The sequence below is a fragment of the Aegilops tauschii genome, chromosome 3, assembly GCF_002575655.3.
Source record: "Aegilops tauschii subsp. strangulata cultivar AL8/78 chromosome 3, Aet v6.0, whole genome shotgun sequence".
Classification (NCBI taxonomy): Eukaryota; Viridiplantae; Streptophyta; class Magnoliopsida; order Poales; family Poaceae; genus Aegilops; species Aegilops tauschii.
The window spans coordinates 108,400,539-108,417,252 of record NC_053037.3 but is presented as its reverse complement, the minus strand read 5'-3'; the positions used below and the strand labels follow the sequence as shown (position 1 = coordinate 108,417,252).

Below are 16,714 nucleotides of genomic sequence, written 5' to 3'. Positions count from 1 at the left end.
CGAGCATTTCTGTGGTAATCAAAGAAATTTGTATGTATTCATCAAGCTACTAGCTAGCACCTCCTATGTTATGAACGTGTAAAGTTAAACGTTTTTAAGTCGACACCAAAGAACAGATGGGCACAATTAAGACCGGGGTTGAAGATGTGCCAGCTCTTCGATCACGTTAACAAGCACTAAATCATGCAATCCCATCCATATCTGTAACAATAATCTCTTACCATATCACCATCTCACGGAACCTTGCAACCTGCTCATCCCGGCCAATCCTCCACTATAAAACCACCCCTCCTCCATCTTTTCAACTCACCAAAGCCAGCAACTTCCCTTTGCTGGTTTTATCCTTGTGTTACCTGCTTGCCTGCTTGAGGCCGGCCGGTAATGGCTCGCAAGAAGGTAACCCTCCAGTACATCCCCAATGACTCGACCCGGCGTGGTACCTTCAAGAAGCGTCGTAGGGGTCTTATGAAGAAGGCTAGCGAGTTGGCCATCCTGTGTGACGTCAGGGCCTGCATGCTGGTGTATGGCGAAGGCGAGACAGTGCCGGAGGTGTTCCCATCCCATGACGGGGCCGTGAAAATCTTGAACATCTTCAAGAAAATGCCGGAGCTGGAGCAGTGCAAGAAGATGATGAACCAGGAGGGATTTCTCCGCCAGCGCATCGACAAGCTCCGGGACCAGGTCCACAAGTTCGGTCGCGAGTGCCGAGAGCAGGAGATCAGAACTCTCCTGCTCAAGGCCATGTGCGGTAACCTCCCCGGCCTCGTCAGCCTCAACATTGAGGAGCTCACCAGCGTTGGCTGGAAGGTGGAAATGCTGCTCAAGGGCATCGGCGATCGTATCGCGAAACTCCACGGCCAGCCTTCTGCTCCATACATGACCGACGGCATGGGCATGGGGTCTCCAGCGATAAATCAGGCGCCATCTGCGCAGGAGGGCGGGCTCGACATGGTGAGGTCTGGAGGGGACCTCGGTGCTCTTGTCTGTAGTGGCTACTCTGGTAGCCACGACGCCGCAAGCACCAGCTCCAGCGTCGGCTACTCCGGCGGTGATATGATGCAACCCTTTGATCTGGGGTTCGGTTGGCAGTGGGGCACCGATCTTGGAGCGTCTTCGAGTCCGTTCCTTCCCATGTAGGAGGGAGATGATCCATAGAGTGCACGACCAGCTACGTGAGTCTCGTCTCGTGTCGGTTGCTTATTGACACATGCATCTCTTATATGTCCGTTTACTTTGTCGCGAGGGACCAATCCTGCCTTGGCCCTCTCTAGTTGTGTCCTGTTGTGTCATGTTCACGCCTTCATTTGTTCCATGGGCAGAATCTTTTTTTATGTATATATAATATGAGGCTCTTTTTAATCAAATAATATGTTATCCACATCATTAGAATTATCCTAACCATCCAATTTACATAACAACTCTATTTCAACCATCAACTTTTATGTACGACCATCCACATCTTACAATGAGTCCAGCGACAACCCGTAAAAAAGAGTCCAGTGTTATCGCAAAAAATAAAGAATCCAGTGACAAATAATAATAGTAGTAATAACGATGATGATGATAATAATAAGCTCATATCATCTTCCCAAACGTTTGTTGGTTGCTTCCTTAAAAACTAACAAATATCATAAAACCTCATCAAACTAAAACTTGTGATTTCCTATGGAAAAATAAAAGACAAAAACAATCCTCCATTAAATTCTTATTATCCGGTGTAGACTTGACAGCTTTGCCATAGGACAGAGACATCGTTGGTATGCAATAGCGACAGCCTCTCTGGAGCTAGGACAACACGACAATATGCGTTGGAGATGCAAAATACGATGGCAGTGATGGTGGGCTCGATGGTAACATATGCAGTAAGTACTACTGAAATGTAGCTGAAATCAGCATGCATGACCACAACATGAAGCAAGCATTCTCAAACAACAAATAGTTTACCCACAAAGTATGATAGAAAAGCCAATATGGAATTTCAGTTCTCAAATAGGAGATTTGAAGTATGGCACGAGCCTATATGTTCCCTCTCCTGATTTCTTTTTATTTTGTTTTTCGTATAGGGCAATCACACAAGTCTCTTCTTTCTTTATATAGAGCTATAAGGGGGTCTAGATTTATTTTTTAGAGCTCACACCCGATGATAATTATATAAGGTTTACATTGTTACAAACGTCCAGCTTTCCAAGTCCCACATGGCGCCGAGGTGTGTCGTAGATTGTGGAGCGAGCAAAATATAGTGTGCATCCTTGTTTCTTTTTTTTTTCGGTTGATGTCCTTGTTTCTCTCCCTTCCTTCAATGATTAAAGGTTTGTGGACCCGAGTCTAAAAAAAAGGTACGTGGGCCCATCTTTGAGACGTTAGGCTGGTCACAGTGGGAGTAACTTAGCTAGTAACATAGCACATCTCAAGACAAATTTGCTTATGTGTCATGTAGTTAATGAGGAGAGAGGTGTTTAGAGTAACATAATATGTTACTGTAACATAGCGCTTCCCGAGAAAATACGAGTATACGAGCTAATAAATGAAGCCATCTATGACACTACTATTATGTTACTTTGCACTATGAAAGTAGTAACTAGTATAAGTTATAAATAAATAACCATGGAGGTGAAACAACGTGATTGTGCTGACCAACCTTATGTGGCTTTTTTTTCTTCTTATTTCTCTTATGTTTTTTGCACATGATTGTGCTGTTGCCCTAGACGTTATTTTGTTGCGGGTTTGGATGCTGGTTGTACAGATCTTTACTTCATTTATAAAATGGGGCGAAAGCCTCGTGAAAGATAACCATCAAGATGAAACAACGTGCTACGAACTTCGCTCAGGTTGAATTCTGCTAAGGGACTTGTCCATAAGAGAGCATCTAAGTCCCAGGTGTCCGGACGCGGCTAATCTGCACCCGAGCTCAAATGAGCTCGGGTGAACAGTAAAATCGAAAAATATTCAAAAAAATCCAAATTTTTTTTGAGAGAAACATTGACAAAAATTCTAAGTGCCTGCAAAAATTCGTCATGAAATCACATTCCTAGAAGGCGTGGCAAAAAAAACAAAAACAGTACTCTGAAAAAGCTACTTTCAAACGCATTTTGAAGCACTGAATTTGTTTTTTTTGCCACGCCTTACAGGAATGTGATTTCATGATGAATTTTTGTAGGCACTTAGAACTTTTGTCAATGTTTCTCTAAAAAAAATTAGAATTTTTTGAATTTTTTTCGATTTTTTTTTCGGTTTTACTGTTCCTGCGGGAGCATATGAGCTCGGGTGCAGAATGGACTTTTCGCAGGTGTCCTAGCAATAGTATGCATCTTGAGATAGTGAATTCTACGAGAGCTCCTGTCTGGCGCTTCAGGCACCGCGATGGAGCTGCTGCTCGGAATGCATGCTCAAAGGCCATATCCCAAATAGGAGTCTCTCGGTCGCTGCTTGTTAGCTTTTTCATATATTTGTTTCTCGGTCGGTACTCTCCTCGCTCGTACAGGAAAACCAGTTATCATTTTTCAAAAATGTTCATCAACTTAAAAGAAGTCCAAAAACTTAAAAAAAATGTTTTTAAATTTGAAAAGTGTTAAAAAATTGGAAAAAGAAATCAACAATTTATAAAAGTTCACGAATTGAGAAAATGTTCCGGCGTTTGAAAAAGTTTGCAAATTTTACCTTTTTGGCGAATTAATAAAGTGCGGTGTGTTTGCCTAAACAAAAGAGCTCCTATCTGGCATACATGTTTTTCTTTAAAACTAGTTTTAGTTGGTCCTTTTCTTTTACTTTATTTTTTCTCTTTTCATGTAATGCTTATTCGTTATTTTTCTTTATCCATTTTTCTGTTTCATTTTTTACTTCTTTTTCTTGATTTATGTGTTTTTGACTTTTGTAGACTGGAACATTTTCCTTATGGTATATGAACGTATGTTTACACTTTATGAACAACTTCTTGAAGTCTATGAACTTTTAAAAAATACGTAAAAAATATAATATAGAAATACATTTTTTGTGAAATACATAAATACATTTTCTTGTACATATGAATATCGTTCAAATACACGATGAACATTTCTATCTACGTACCTGAACATATTTTTTTATCTTCCGATGTATAACTTCTATTTTTTAAACTTATTTTTCACAACATTTTAATAAACAATAATACTGGTATTGATTTGGAGGTTAAGGTGAGTGGGGCATTTTGGAGCACGGCCTCCATGGAGGCCGAAATGTTTGAAAAAATCAAAATTTGAACTGTTTAGTATTAAAAGATATCTGAAAAAAATTGTACAAGTAGACTAGGATGTGATGTGTATGTGTGCAAATGTACATAATGTAATACGTTGAAATGCGGCATGTACAAAAAAAACAAATTCATGGACTTTGAGGATGAATAGTATCATGTGCTAAAAAGCCCCGGAATTATTTTCACAGCCCTCATTCCAACGTATTTCATCCTGACAATTTGCACACATGTGTGCTATGCCTCACTGTATATGTGTATTTTTTCTGTATTTTTGGAACTTAAAAAATATGAATCTTGATGAATTTTGAAAATTGCAAATGGAGGCCTCCAAAAGCATTTTTTGGCTTAAGGTCCCCTAACAACAACAAAAAATGCAAACCGGTAACAATTACTCCCTCTGTCCCAAAATAACTGTCTCGATTTTGTACTAACTTTAGTACAAAGTTATACTAAGGTTGAGACACTTATTTTGTGATGGAGGGACACACAATCTACTGAATGGATGGACGCACAAACCAGCACCGGTACGCATGCAATCCTGTTCCCCGTGCTTGCTTGATGGTAGAAAAGCTCGATCGAAGGCCTCTAATGGCGCTAATGGGGAAGGGAGTAAACGCGCGGTCGGCTCACACCTATGTGTCGGCTCTCTCTCACTGCGGTGCGCACGTGGGTGCGATCGCACAGTTGGAGAGTGGTGAAAATGGCCAGGCAAGGTATTGACGCGGAATAAAGACGCCGGTGTTTATCATCCCCTTGCCATGTGCCCCGGCCCCGCACCATTGCCTCCATCCCACTTCTGATGCCACCCTACTATAAGTCCGCGTCTCATCCATCTTCAAGCGGTTGCCAGCGTGCTTGAAACGCAGCTCAACCTCCAACTTCAAGCGGGAGAAAGAGGAAGAGAGATGTTTGGAGTATTTAATTATAGGAATTTTTGGCATCGGTATCATGCCAGGTGGGTGCCCGAAGGGGCAACAAGCTCGGGGGGCGCGCCACCCAGGCTTGTGGCTCCCTTGGCCACTTCCTGGCCCAGCTCCGGTGCTTCGGGCCGGGGTCTCTCTTGGTCTATCAAAAATCACCGTAAATTTTCAGCCCATTCTGAGAATTTCTATTTCTGCACAAAAAACGACACCATGGTAGTTCTGTTAAAAACAATGTCAATCCGGGTTAGTTCTAATCAAATCATACCAAAACCATATAAAATTGTTGTAAACATGGCATGAATACTTTATAAATTATAGATATGTTGGAGACGTATCAAGAGACCCAACAGTATAACTCCGGGATGGCAGCACTAGTCGAGGAGGCCACATGAGTTGGTGTGTGGCACAAGGAGATCACCTCAGGGATGGTGTTAGAGGAAGGTGATGCGGTGCAGAAGAAGAGATGGGATCAACAGGGAGACGACGGGGAGGGGAATGGGGATCTTGTTGGAGAGGATATAAATCGTAGATGTTTGGAGAAGATGACACGAGGTGAAGACGGAGGGGGCGCTGGGAGTACACGCCACGGGGAGGCGAAGGAGATTGGATGGACTTGGCGAGGGTATTATTATGTACGTTGGAGCCCTATGTTTTAATAATTAATATTTATAATATTATTTTCATAAGTCAAACCATCCATGATTAAGGGCATGTTCCCATGAAAATCACACCTTTCGACACCACTTGTTAGGCATAACCACACTCTCTTGGTCTAGTGTAGGCTTCTTTTCCTTACTTGTGGCCTGCCACAATTTTTTAGCACCCTACCATCTTACAAAAGATCGCACTTGAGGCAGAGGAGCTTCATACACGGTCTAGTCGGGCGAGACGGGTCTTGTGGCAAGCTCGCTCAGCCGGAGGGATGAGGGAGTGTGCTGGCGTGATTGGGAGGGGGGCGGCAAGAAAGATAGGAAGGTTGTAGTTTTACAGAGTCTGACTTTGCAAACTTGTTCTGAATTCTTTAAGTTTTTGAAATGTGCCTTTTTTTTGCGAGAAATTACGTATATTACTTACGTAGCCTCGCTACCATCAGAAATATAAAGTTTGATGACCTCATGAGGGCCTGACCCTAACCACACCATGGCACGGTCAATTCATGTACCAAACGCTGCTAAGGAATTGCTCGCAAGTTTTAAGAAATTTGCTAGAGTTCCTCTTCGGAGCTTTGCCACTAATAAATTAATTTCCCTGTGGCGTGCATGTTTACCAGGGAGGGAGTGTGTAGCTACTGGCCATGGACTATGCAAGTCTAAGCATTTTAGTATGAGCCTGCTTGCATATTTTGTTTGAACGTGTTGGTGAGTACAAGTACCGTTCTATGAGATCATCGAGCAACTGTTGCCAACCCTGGGTATATGGAACCACATTTAATTCACATATTGGAAAGTTTGGCAGAACTTTAGTCACACAACACATGCATGATTAATCGGTTTAATAGAGTGTATATTTTTGCAAATTAGTAATTTTACTTTATCCCTGCATTTATGGGATAATTTACGTGCAAATTATCAATATTTTCTTAACATGGTTACAAGTAAATGGATTGACAATGGGGCGACATACACATTTGAATAAGCAGCTAACTTTGGATCAAATTAAACTACAAACTTAATTTGGTAATATCAGCTAAAACAAGCATATCTTATTAATAAAGATGCATCACCTTGACACTTGAGAGAGAATACTCCTATAGCTTATCCAGTTTATTACAATAACACAAGGTTACATGCCTTTCTGAACTTCTATACACACGGACTATATATGGTTCTGATAGTGGATCTTGAATCTTGATGATCATAGGGTCAACATTTATATTGAATTTCTTATAATGGAAAATGGTGTAGTATTTCCTTGTCGAACATTTTGATTAGCTCTGAGCAATTATGTGAAAAGAAGATTTGTAATGTGATCATGCATCAACTTATCGACGTATATACTTGAAGTTGTAAATGTACGTAGGGAAGTCCCTTACGAGCATCTCTGTGTTAATCAGAACAAAAATCCGTGGTGTGATGATGTGTTCGTCAAGCTATTAGCTAGCATCTCCTATGTTATGCGCGTGTAATTAAAGTTAAAAGTTTTAAGTGGATGCGAAAGAACAGATTGGCACAATTAAGACCGGGGTTGAAGATGTGCTAGCTATTCGATCACATTAACAAGCACTAAATCATGCGATCCCATCCATATCTGTAACAGTAATCTCTTATCATATCAACATTTCTTGGCACCCTCCAACCTCCTCATCCTGGCCGGTCCTCCACTATAAAACCACCTCTCCACCCATGTTTTCAACTCACCAAAACAAGCTAACTTTGTGTTGCATGCTTGCTTGCTGGAGGTCGGTCGGCAATGGCTCGCAAGAAGGTGACCCTCCAGTACACCCCCAATGACTCAACCCGGCGTGGTACCTTCAAGAAGCGCCACAGAGGCCTGATGAAGAAGGCCAGCGAGTTGGCCATCCTGTGTGACGTCAGGGCCTGCGTGCTGGTATACGACGAGGGCGAGATGGTGCCGGAGGTGTTCCCATCCCACGTCGGGGCGGTGAAAATCCTGAACATTTTCAAGAACATGCCGGAGCTAGAGCAGTATAAGAAGATGATGAACCAGGAGGGCTTTCTCCGCGAGCGCATCGACAAGCTCCGGGACCAGCTCCGCAAGTTCGGGCGCGAGGCCGGGACCACGAGAGATCCTCCTGCACAAGGCCATGTGTGGCAACCTCCCTAGCCTCATCGGCCTTAACATTGAGGAGCTCATCAGCATGGCCTGGAAGGTAGAAATGCTCCTCAAGGGCATCGGTGATCGCACCGCCAAACTTCACGGACGGCCGCCGGCTCCATACATGACTGGCAACATGGACATGGGATCTCTGGCGGTATATCAGTCGCCGCCTACACAGGAGGGCTGGCTTGACATGGTGAGGTCCGGAGAGGACCTCGGTGCTCTTGTTTGTAGTGGCTACTCTGGTAGCCACAACGCAGCAAGCACCACCTCCAGTGCCGGCTACTCCGGCGGTGACACGATGCAACCCTTTGATCTTGGGTTCGGTTGGCATTGGGGCACTGATCTTGGAGCGTCATCGAGTCCTTTCCCTCCCATGTAAGAAGGGAGATAATCCGCGGAGTGCACGACCAACTACGTGAGTCTTGTCCCGTGTTGATCGCTTACCAACATATACACCTCTTATATGTTTCGTTTACTTTGTCGCAAGGGGGCCAATCCCATCTTGGCTCTCTCGTCGTGTCATGTCATGTCGTGTTATGCGCCATCTGTTTCATGGGAAGAATCTTTATTATATACTATACTATATAATTTATACGTTTCATTTAATTTTCCGCCATATGCTTAATTCTTAGAATCGATTTATGAAAACATTTTGTAAAACCTTGAAAAATATTTTTTACCTTTTTTTAGCTAAACAGAAAAAAAAATCATAGTCTTAATGGGCCAAGTCATGGTCGGTCCATGTAAGCAGCTTCAAGCTTTTTCTCCGCAGCGGGCAGGGAGGAAGAGCCAGCGGGACCTCCTTATTCAGTGCTGCAAGCGCCAGTTGTCGTTGCTGGCGCTCGCACGCGATGTGCAACGGCCGGCCCAGCAATTTGAAAAGTGCAAAACGCGAAGGGAAAAAGGTCATGTAATTAGGGAGTAGTGAGAGTCAAACTCCTGACGCATGATTCAATGACAAGCACGCCAAACCACTCGACCAAGCACGGTTTGTTGACTTCGAAAGGAGATACTCCCTCCGTCCAAAAATACTTGTCATCAAAATGGATAAAAAGAGAAGTATCTAGAACTAAAATACATCTAGCTACATCCCCTTCGATCCATTTTGATGACAAGTATTTCTGGACGGAGGGAGTAGCTCTATTTGACCTCTGTCACCACAAACATTAAACATATAGTACTATTATATATCCGCTATAAATTATTGAATAAAGAAAATATAAATTTGAAAAGGCATTCACAAAAACCACGAATTGATAGAAATCCAATTTTTGAAAAGGTTTGTACCAATTTAAAAAGTTAGCAAAAATGGAAAAAGTTCAGCGAATTTGAAAAAACGTTCACCAAATTTGAAAAATGTTCACCAGATTTGAAAAAGGTTCACCGAATATTCTGAAAAACGTTCACCCATTTTGAAAAAAAGTTCATCGATCTGAAAAAAAAAGTTCATCAAATCTGAAAAAGAGTTCATCGGATTTGGAAATAGTTCATCAATTTTGAAAAAAAAGTATCAATTTTGAAAAAAGTTCATCAATCTTGAAAAAAAGTTCATCAAATTTGAAAAATAAGTTAATCGATTTTGAAAAAGGTTCATCAATTTAAAAAACGTTCATGAGTTTCAAAAAAATCTGTTCATCTATTTTGAAAAGAAGTTCGTCTATTTGAAGAAAACAATTATGAATTTGGAAAAATAAAAAAGAAAAGGACTGTGAAAAAAGAAAAAAAGAAAAAAGGGAAAAGAGAAATGGATGAAAAACGTGTAAGTCATCACACCTAGTGAGGTGGACAGGTTGGTTAGACGTCGATCGCTTGTAACCCACTACGCGGAGTTCGAATCCTATTTTGAGCGAATTGTTTGCAGTTTTCTTTCTCTTGTAGAGTTCAGGAAACAGAAGAAAGATTAAATACGGGCCGGCCCGCGAGTAGCTGCTGCAGGCGCCGGTTAGCAAAAACAGTACAAACCGGCGCCTGCAGCGCTAAATAGGAATTGCTAGCGCCAGCTTCTATTTGCTGGGAGGAGTTGGGCCGGCCCATGTATGGGGCCCCAGTTTTTATTCATTCATTTTTATTGTTATTATTTCTTTTCTGTGTTCTCCTTCTTCAAATGATTCAGGATTTCAAAAAGAATCTGAAATTTCGAAAATTGTAGAACTTTTAAAAAAGATCAAAAAATCATAAAATATTTGTGCATTCTAAAAAAGTTTCCTGGTTTTTTTTAACATATTAAAAAAATTGTCATGATTTTGAAAACATGTTCAGGAAATAAAAAATATTTATCATTTGACGAAAATTTTGAAGAAATATTCTTATTTTCAAAAAATATTTGTGAAATTGAACAAATGTTCGCAAATTCAAAAAGGTTCATGACTTTTTTTAAAATGTTCTAAGAATTAAAAAATATACTCTGGGATTACATAAAAAGTTCATTGATTCAAAAAAAAGTCCCTGATTTAAAATACGTTCATGTAAAACAGTTCATGCATTTCATAAATGTTTGTCAAAAATAAAAATATTGGTGGATTCAAAAAAAATTCCCCAATTTCGGAAAATGTTCATCGATTCAAAATATATATGTTCACAGGTTTAAAAAAATACAGAGTGTCAAACAATGTTCGTGAATTCAAAGAATGTTCAGGAATGTGAAAACAATCTTCACAAATTTAGATTTCAATTAAATAATTGAGAATTAAAAAATATTCATGATTTCAAAAAATATTCTCGAACTCAAGAAAAAAGGGAAAAGGGAAATTTAAAATAAAAATAAAATAAAAAAGAACATGAAAAAATGAAAAGAACAAAAAAAAATAAAAGCTGAAAAATAGTAGTAATCTATCCCTACTAATAAAGCACGGATTGACTTTGTCGGGTTCACCATCATAATACGCTTTCTTCTCATGTCATAATACGCTTTTACGATTTGTATAGACAAAATCGTAATATAAACGAGGTGGTACTAATTTTATGGAATTTTTATCCATCGTCTAAGAAAATTTAGTCCGAAGGCCGCTACGCGCCCAACAGGCTGGGCCTCAACCTGATGTTCCGCACGCTGCCTCGGCCACATCGTCAAGATGGAAAAACGATTCCTGATGGCCGGCTCCTGCCACCGTCAGGGCGGAAAAAGAATGAAAACTAATCCAATCCACTTGTGAATCAAACTTCCAACCTCGGCTTCCATCTATGGGGAAGTAGCCAGCTGCACGGTACTATGATAGCATGAGATTCAATTTCTATTAGTCCCATATCGCTTCTTTAAATAAAATCAGCCAAGAAAGACCCGATAAATCCCACTCAAAAAGAAAGAAAAGATAACATAGAGGCAAGGAGGGGACAATCCAGACGCGGCGGATGGCGGGATTCGACGGTCGGTAGCCGGCAGGGTGCTCGTGCTGCCGGCGATGAACACACCACATAGAGGCAGGCAGGGAGGGGCCGGGGCGGTGATCGAGGTAGACTATGTCGGCGGCGGCTGCACATCGGGACTGGCGATCAGGAGGGTGCGGTGGCTTGTGTTGATGGGGACGACAGATCCAGAGTGGAGGCCAGCTCCGGACGCGGCGGATGGCGGGGTTCGTCGGTCGGCGGGGTGCTGGACGCTGGTGCTGTTGGCGACGAACACAACACAGAGCAGAGGAACTCAGGTACCAGCAGCACAGTCCGCCACCAGCTTCTCTCTTTCCATGTTGCGGACAGCCGCAGACTTTTCGGTTGGGCACGTACTGAGGACTGGAAGAGCGCACGCACGCTGCGGTCGTTTAGGACCCCACACCGGCACGTTGCCGGGACACTTGAGGAGCTGGCCTGCAAAGGCGCAGTACTGTGCGAGCACAGCCGCGCGGCCCTTCTCGATGGCGGCGGAGCCGGCGTCGGCGAAGGCGTACATGGTGGGCATCTGAATCTGGTAGTGGTATGTGATCCTGTTGAGGATGGACAGGGGATGTACTGACGCCTGACAAGACATCGACGGCCAGCGTTGTATGCGGTTTAACTCCATGCAATCAAGTTGAATCGTTGAATCGGTGACGAAGAGTTTGCTTGATAGCTGCTTGTGGATTCTCCCGATCAGAGAGAGTAGGCTGGTAGTACGAGTTACTCTGTATTTTCATTGGACGGAGCATACGCGGAATGTTGCAACGCCCGCCGGACAATGCGGCGTGTCCGCTTGAACCCGTTTGTGATGATGCAGTCAGCCCTGTGGCAGCTTTGCGGGTTTTTGTTTGACGGCGGAGCGGCGGGATGACCCGTCCATCTTGCAACCTGACGCAAGGGCGCGGCAGGCGCTGCTAGCCGGCGGTGCGGGACGCGGGAGCTGTGGCATGCGGTCGCTGCGCTGTTGAGACGTGGAGGTGGATTGGATTGGGTCTTCCCTGACGAAGACAATCTTCATGGTACCTGATGAAGACTGCCGCTATAGCTGCATTTTTTTGCGGGAAGAAAAAATGTAGATGTACACGTACGCACAGGACGCTCTTGCTCTTAATGAAAAAACTAACTATACACATGAGTCTTTGTTTTGCCACAAAGATAATCCTATTTCGGGTACAATGACCAACCAAGAGCATGTAAAAAATAGACTTTGTGTCAGAAAATTAAATAAACTCACAATGACAAAATAAATTTTCAATATCTCTAAGAAAAAGAATGAATTTAAGGTAACCTAAATTAATTATTAGCCTCCTTAGATTTCTTCAATTTAAAATTGTACCAGCAAAAATAAGGTTTGAAAATGCAGAAATTTTGTTGGAAATGTCATCAATGAGATTTTGTATAGTAAAAAACTCTCTTATTTTGTGCACAAAGACTACAATTAACATGCTAAAAATCGACACTAGCAGTAGATACACTATAGCTATAAATCTATGTATGAAATAATGCATGTCTTAGTAACTATTTTTGGCACTATTAAAGTTGAATTGTAAATTAAGCTTTCACTGCTTATGCTATTAGTGCTTCACCATATTGAAGTGATGGGCATTTACCCATGGAGTGTCTTAAACAATTATTATTACGCCAATGATTTTATTTCTCTCGTTGCAACGCATGGGCATGTTGCAGTACAGCTCAAGGCAGATCGTAGATTACATGGCTAAGCAGCCCACCTGTTTTTTGTAATTGTTTGTTGTGTTATTTAAATTAAATTGGTTTATGTATTCTGCTGGAGCAGTCACATGTCATACTAATCTCAGAAGAACAATTTCTAATTTAATGGTTAATGTATTGTTGGTCTAAAATGAAAATCCCAAACAAAAACAGAGTCACAATTTGTATTTATGCGACGAATAATGGAAGTTTCAAATGCTAAATTTAAACTAAGATTTTTGGAATAAACTGTTGTCTCTCAAGCTTGTCTCATGTAAGCCATCAACTAAATGTATTATATTAGCATGAATAATTGTTAAGTGCAACCAGTGGTCAGTTTTATTTGATTTTGAATAAACAAGGTGGGCTATACATTATATGATCTCAGTAGCTTGATTTGAACCCCGTTGCAACGCACGCGCCCTTTTGCTAGTCTCTCCCTAATTTTTTTAATAATAATAATAATAATAATATAATATATATATAATATATAATATATATATATATATAATAATAATAATAATAATAATAATAATAATAATAATAATAATAATAAAGCACGGATTGACTTTGTCGGGTTCACCGTCACAATACGCTTCTTTCCGTGAATTTACGCTTTCAGTTTGAATTTAAAACGTATATACGATAAGTGGTACTAATTCTGGAACGAGGCGACGTGCATGGAACATTGGTGGGTCTACGTTATTGGGCCTGTAAAAACTTAAATATGTATCCCGCCCGGTTCCGTCACGTGGACCGTAACAGATGCAGATTCCTGATCTGACCAAACATGTCTCCAGCTCAAGATCGATATAAAAAGCCAGCCCCTCGCAACCGGGCCTGACACAACACGCGATGTACGCCGGCGCTCGCACGGTCGCCCAAGTAGGCGCCATGATTTGGGCGACGAAGTTGGCCACGACTGGCGCCACCGGGTACGCACCGCTTGTGCTCTATCCCGTGCCGTTCAAGGCGCTGCTGCTGGGCATGGGCTTCTTCTACCTCCGTCACCCCAGATTCCGCGGCGACATGCCCTCCGCCGGCTTCAACTTCTTCTGCCGCCTGTCGTCGCTCTCCGACCGGGTGCTCTAGCTAGGATCGATCGATCGTTGTTTCTCTTTGAGGTTTTACTATTGCAGTACTGTGATCCACTACTGCTTGGTGGGATCGTTGTCCGAGATCGCCGTGTCACGAGGTTCTGCAACCCGCGAGACGAGGCCGCACGGATCGTGGACTGCGGCAGCGGGGCTGTCTATGGCACAGACCGGCAGTTCCAGGGGCGTGCAGTGACTGCTCCCCTCTGTCTCCATGTCTACCTGCTTCATTGAGGGAGATGACGAGCCTGAGCGAAGGCGCTCAATCATTGTGTATATCCAGATTAGCATGAATCCAACAACAGGGGATTGTATAATTCTAAACGGCCGCCTGCTACTCAAGCTCATCCCCTGCCTCTTCGCTCCTCCACCATGGGGTGATCAATCACTCAAAACTCACAGGTACATCTTATTCTGATCTATCAAGTGCATGCGTGCGTGTGGGTGAGGAGCTGCCCTTTTCTGACTTGCATGGCAAGTTCTGCAGCTGCATATGATTTCTTCAGGACCATCAGCATGGATGTTCAGGTATGGATTTCTTTCCGGCCATCCACACTTACGCCAATATATATGCATGCAGATAATAATTATATTAAGATGTGTCTGTGTGTTATCACCAATGAAAAAAATAGCGCGCTACAGAAAATAGCGTCACCCCTAAAAATATGCTATTTGCGTGCTATAGCGCGCTATAACGTGCTATTAGCGAGACATTATACATTGAAGGATTTAGCGAGACAATTCTCTACACGCTATAGCGTGCTATTAGCGGCGTTATAGCGCGCTATTTTATTCAGTGGGTATCACACAATTCTACCACTACATTGGACGAGGATGAGATGATTGGGCTAAAGGCTTGGCACCATATTTATTGCCAGACAAGATAAGTTATCCACATTACTTCCTTCCTGGTCTGCTTGGAATATAGGAAGTATGTGTACTTTCTATACTATGAGCATACGTTTTCTTAATCAAATATATATCATTGCATTTTCAGCCATGCATGTGAATGCTTAGGAAGACACAACATAAATAGTTCAGTTTTGTTGTTGTTCAATTCTATTTAACAGATGCAGACCCACACATAAATTCAATTTTTTACTGACACTTTTCTACAGAGAATGCTTTCCATTAATATTTCTCCTTGATAATTTATTTTCCCCTTGGCATTCATCCACCTTATCGAATCTGATAAATTGATCTTGACTACCAATCTGTCTAATGTAATCGATGAAGGACATGGCATTAGCAGGAGTCAACATACTGTGCGAACGGTGAGCAAAACCCTATATTTTTCAAATATTTCTTTTTTTTGCGCCACAACTGCTCAGTGAATCAGCAGTTTTGTTTCAATATGGTTACAACCAGCCATCAAAGCAGAAGATAGGTGGATTGTTGAAAAAGGTTAGTGGTCTGCGATTCACTTTTGGGCATGAGGACATCCGTGCGAGCATCTTCAACCTGCTCTTTTTATCAGCTCACAACGCATGGTTTATGTCTGTCTGATTACTCAAGTTGCGGCCATGCGTTACATTAGGATTAAACAAATAACAGAAAGTTAAATACTCAGAGGTCGACTCTACCATGAAATTTTAACCTCTTACTGCAAATGTGATAAAATTTGTACTGCATTACATGCATAAAAATAGAGCCACCATGTGAACCATGTAGTTCTTTTCTAAAGACTACTTTTATTGTTTTTCTTCTTTACACCACTAATCTGAATATTTTGATGTACTGAATAATACGTGTCTCGATTCCAGACTTTCTGTCTCAGTGGTAACAGCTAATCAAAGTTTTGGTAGCTTAAAAATAAATTTATATTATTTTTCAATTTAACTAAAAAATTGCTAGCATAGAGGCATGGCAAATTTGGCTTGCTTTGTACTATAACAATTTTGTAGGCATAACTTAGATGTGTTCTATTCTGGTAGGAGGGTGTAGGGATAATTTTTTTCGTTGCGAGGCACATGATGGGATTGCTAAAGGTGTGTGCTAGATTGTGACGATCAGGCTCATTACCTGAGATTGATCGTGTTCGTCATGAATAGATGGACAACATGACCATGATGGCGAAGAGAGTGGTAACACCAATGGGTCGCTTGGAACATGCGATGATTTGTTTTTTCCCGTTGCAACGCATGGGCATATGAGAGTGAAGACATGCATAGGGTTGTTGCTTCCTACTGGTACATAACTATTTTCTTTGTACAAGTACTATGTTGATTCTTCAGAGATCTCGTCTTCATGAGACTAGCGAAGGGGGTATAGGTTAGGAAGAAGGGGAGATGAGGTGAGTTTCTGAAGTTCACCATTCAATCCAAATATCACAAAAGGTGAGCATTACTATTCAAAGGGTTGACTAATTAATTAACTCTTAATCTATTTTTATAGGAATTAACAAGATAGTATATGGGCCGAATAATTTTGAACTAGCTACTATTTCTACATGGAGTGCCATGTTCAAATAGAAGAAGTAAAGTTGTGGTGGGTTCTGAGCCATGCTTCAGGAAAGGGGTGTACCATATTATTTTTCTTCCGTTGCAACGCAAGGGCATTTTTGCTAGTAATAATAAAAGCCGGTTCCAAAACCGGAAAGAGCTAGTGGG

The 16,714-nt window shown here is 41.8% G+C and overlaps 2 protein-coding genes and 1 long non-coding RNA gene across 3 annotated transcripts; all 3 read left to right on the top strand.

Moving 5' to 3' along the window:
- Positions 1–381: 381 nt before the first annotated feature.
- LOC109784966 (agamous-like MADS-box protein AGL80) lies at positions 382–1,137 on the top strand. The gene has a single exon (XM_020343574.3). It carries the CDS (start codon positions 382–384, stop codon positions 1,135–1,137), a length of 756 nt encoding a protein of 251 aa, XP_020199163.1.
- A 6,423-nt stretch (positions 1,138–7,560) lies between these two features.
- On the top strand, positions 7,561–7,935 carry LOC109784956 (agamous-like MADS-box protein AGL80). The gene has a single exon (XM_020343568.1). The coding sequence runs from the start codon at positions 7,561–7,563 to the stop codon at positions 7,933–7,935; it is 375 nt and encodes a 124-aa protein (XP_020199157.1).
- Positions 7,936–14,902: 6,967 nt separating this feature from the next.
- LOC141020942 (uncharacterized) lies at positions 14,903–15,867 on the top strand. Its single transcript, XR_012180938.1, has 2 exons — positions 14,903–15,379; positions 15,474–15,867. It is a non-coding gene; the product is annotated as an uncharacterized lncRNA (long non-coding RNA).
- The last annotated feature ends 847 nt before the right edge of the window (positions 15,868–16,714 follow it).

Coding starts and splice junctions, on each gene's coding strand:
- LOC109784966 (XM_020343574.3), top strand. CDS start 382: ATGGCTCGCAAGAAGGTAACCCTCCAGTACATCCCCAATGACTCGACC.
- LOC109784956 (XM_020343568.1), top strand. CDS start 7,561: ATGGCTCGCAAGAAGGTGACCCTCCAGTACACCCCCAATGACTCAACC.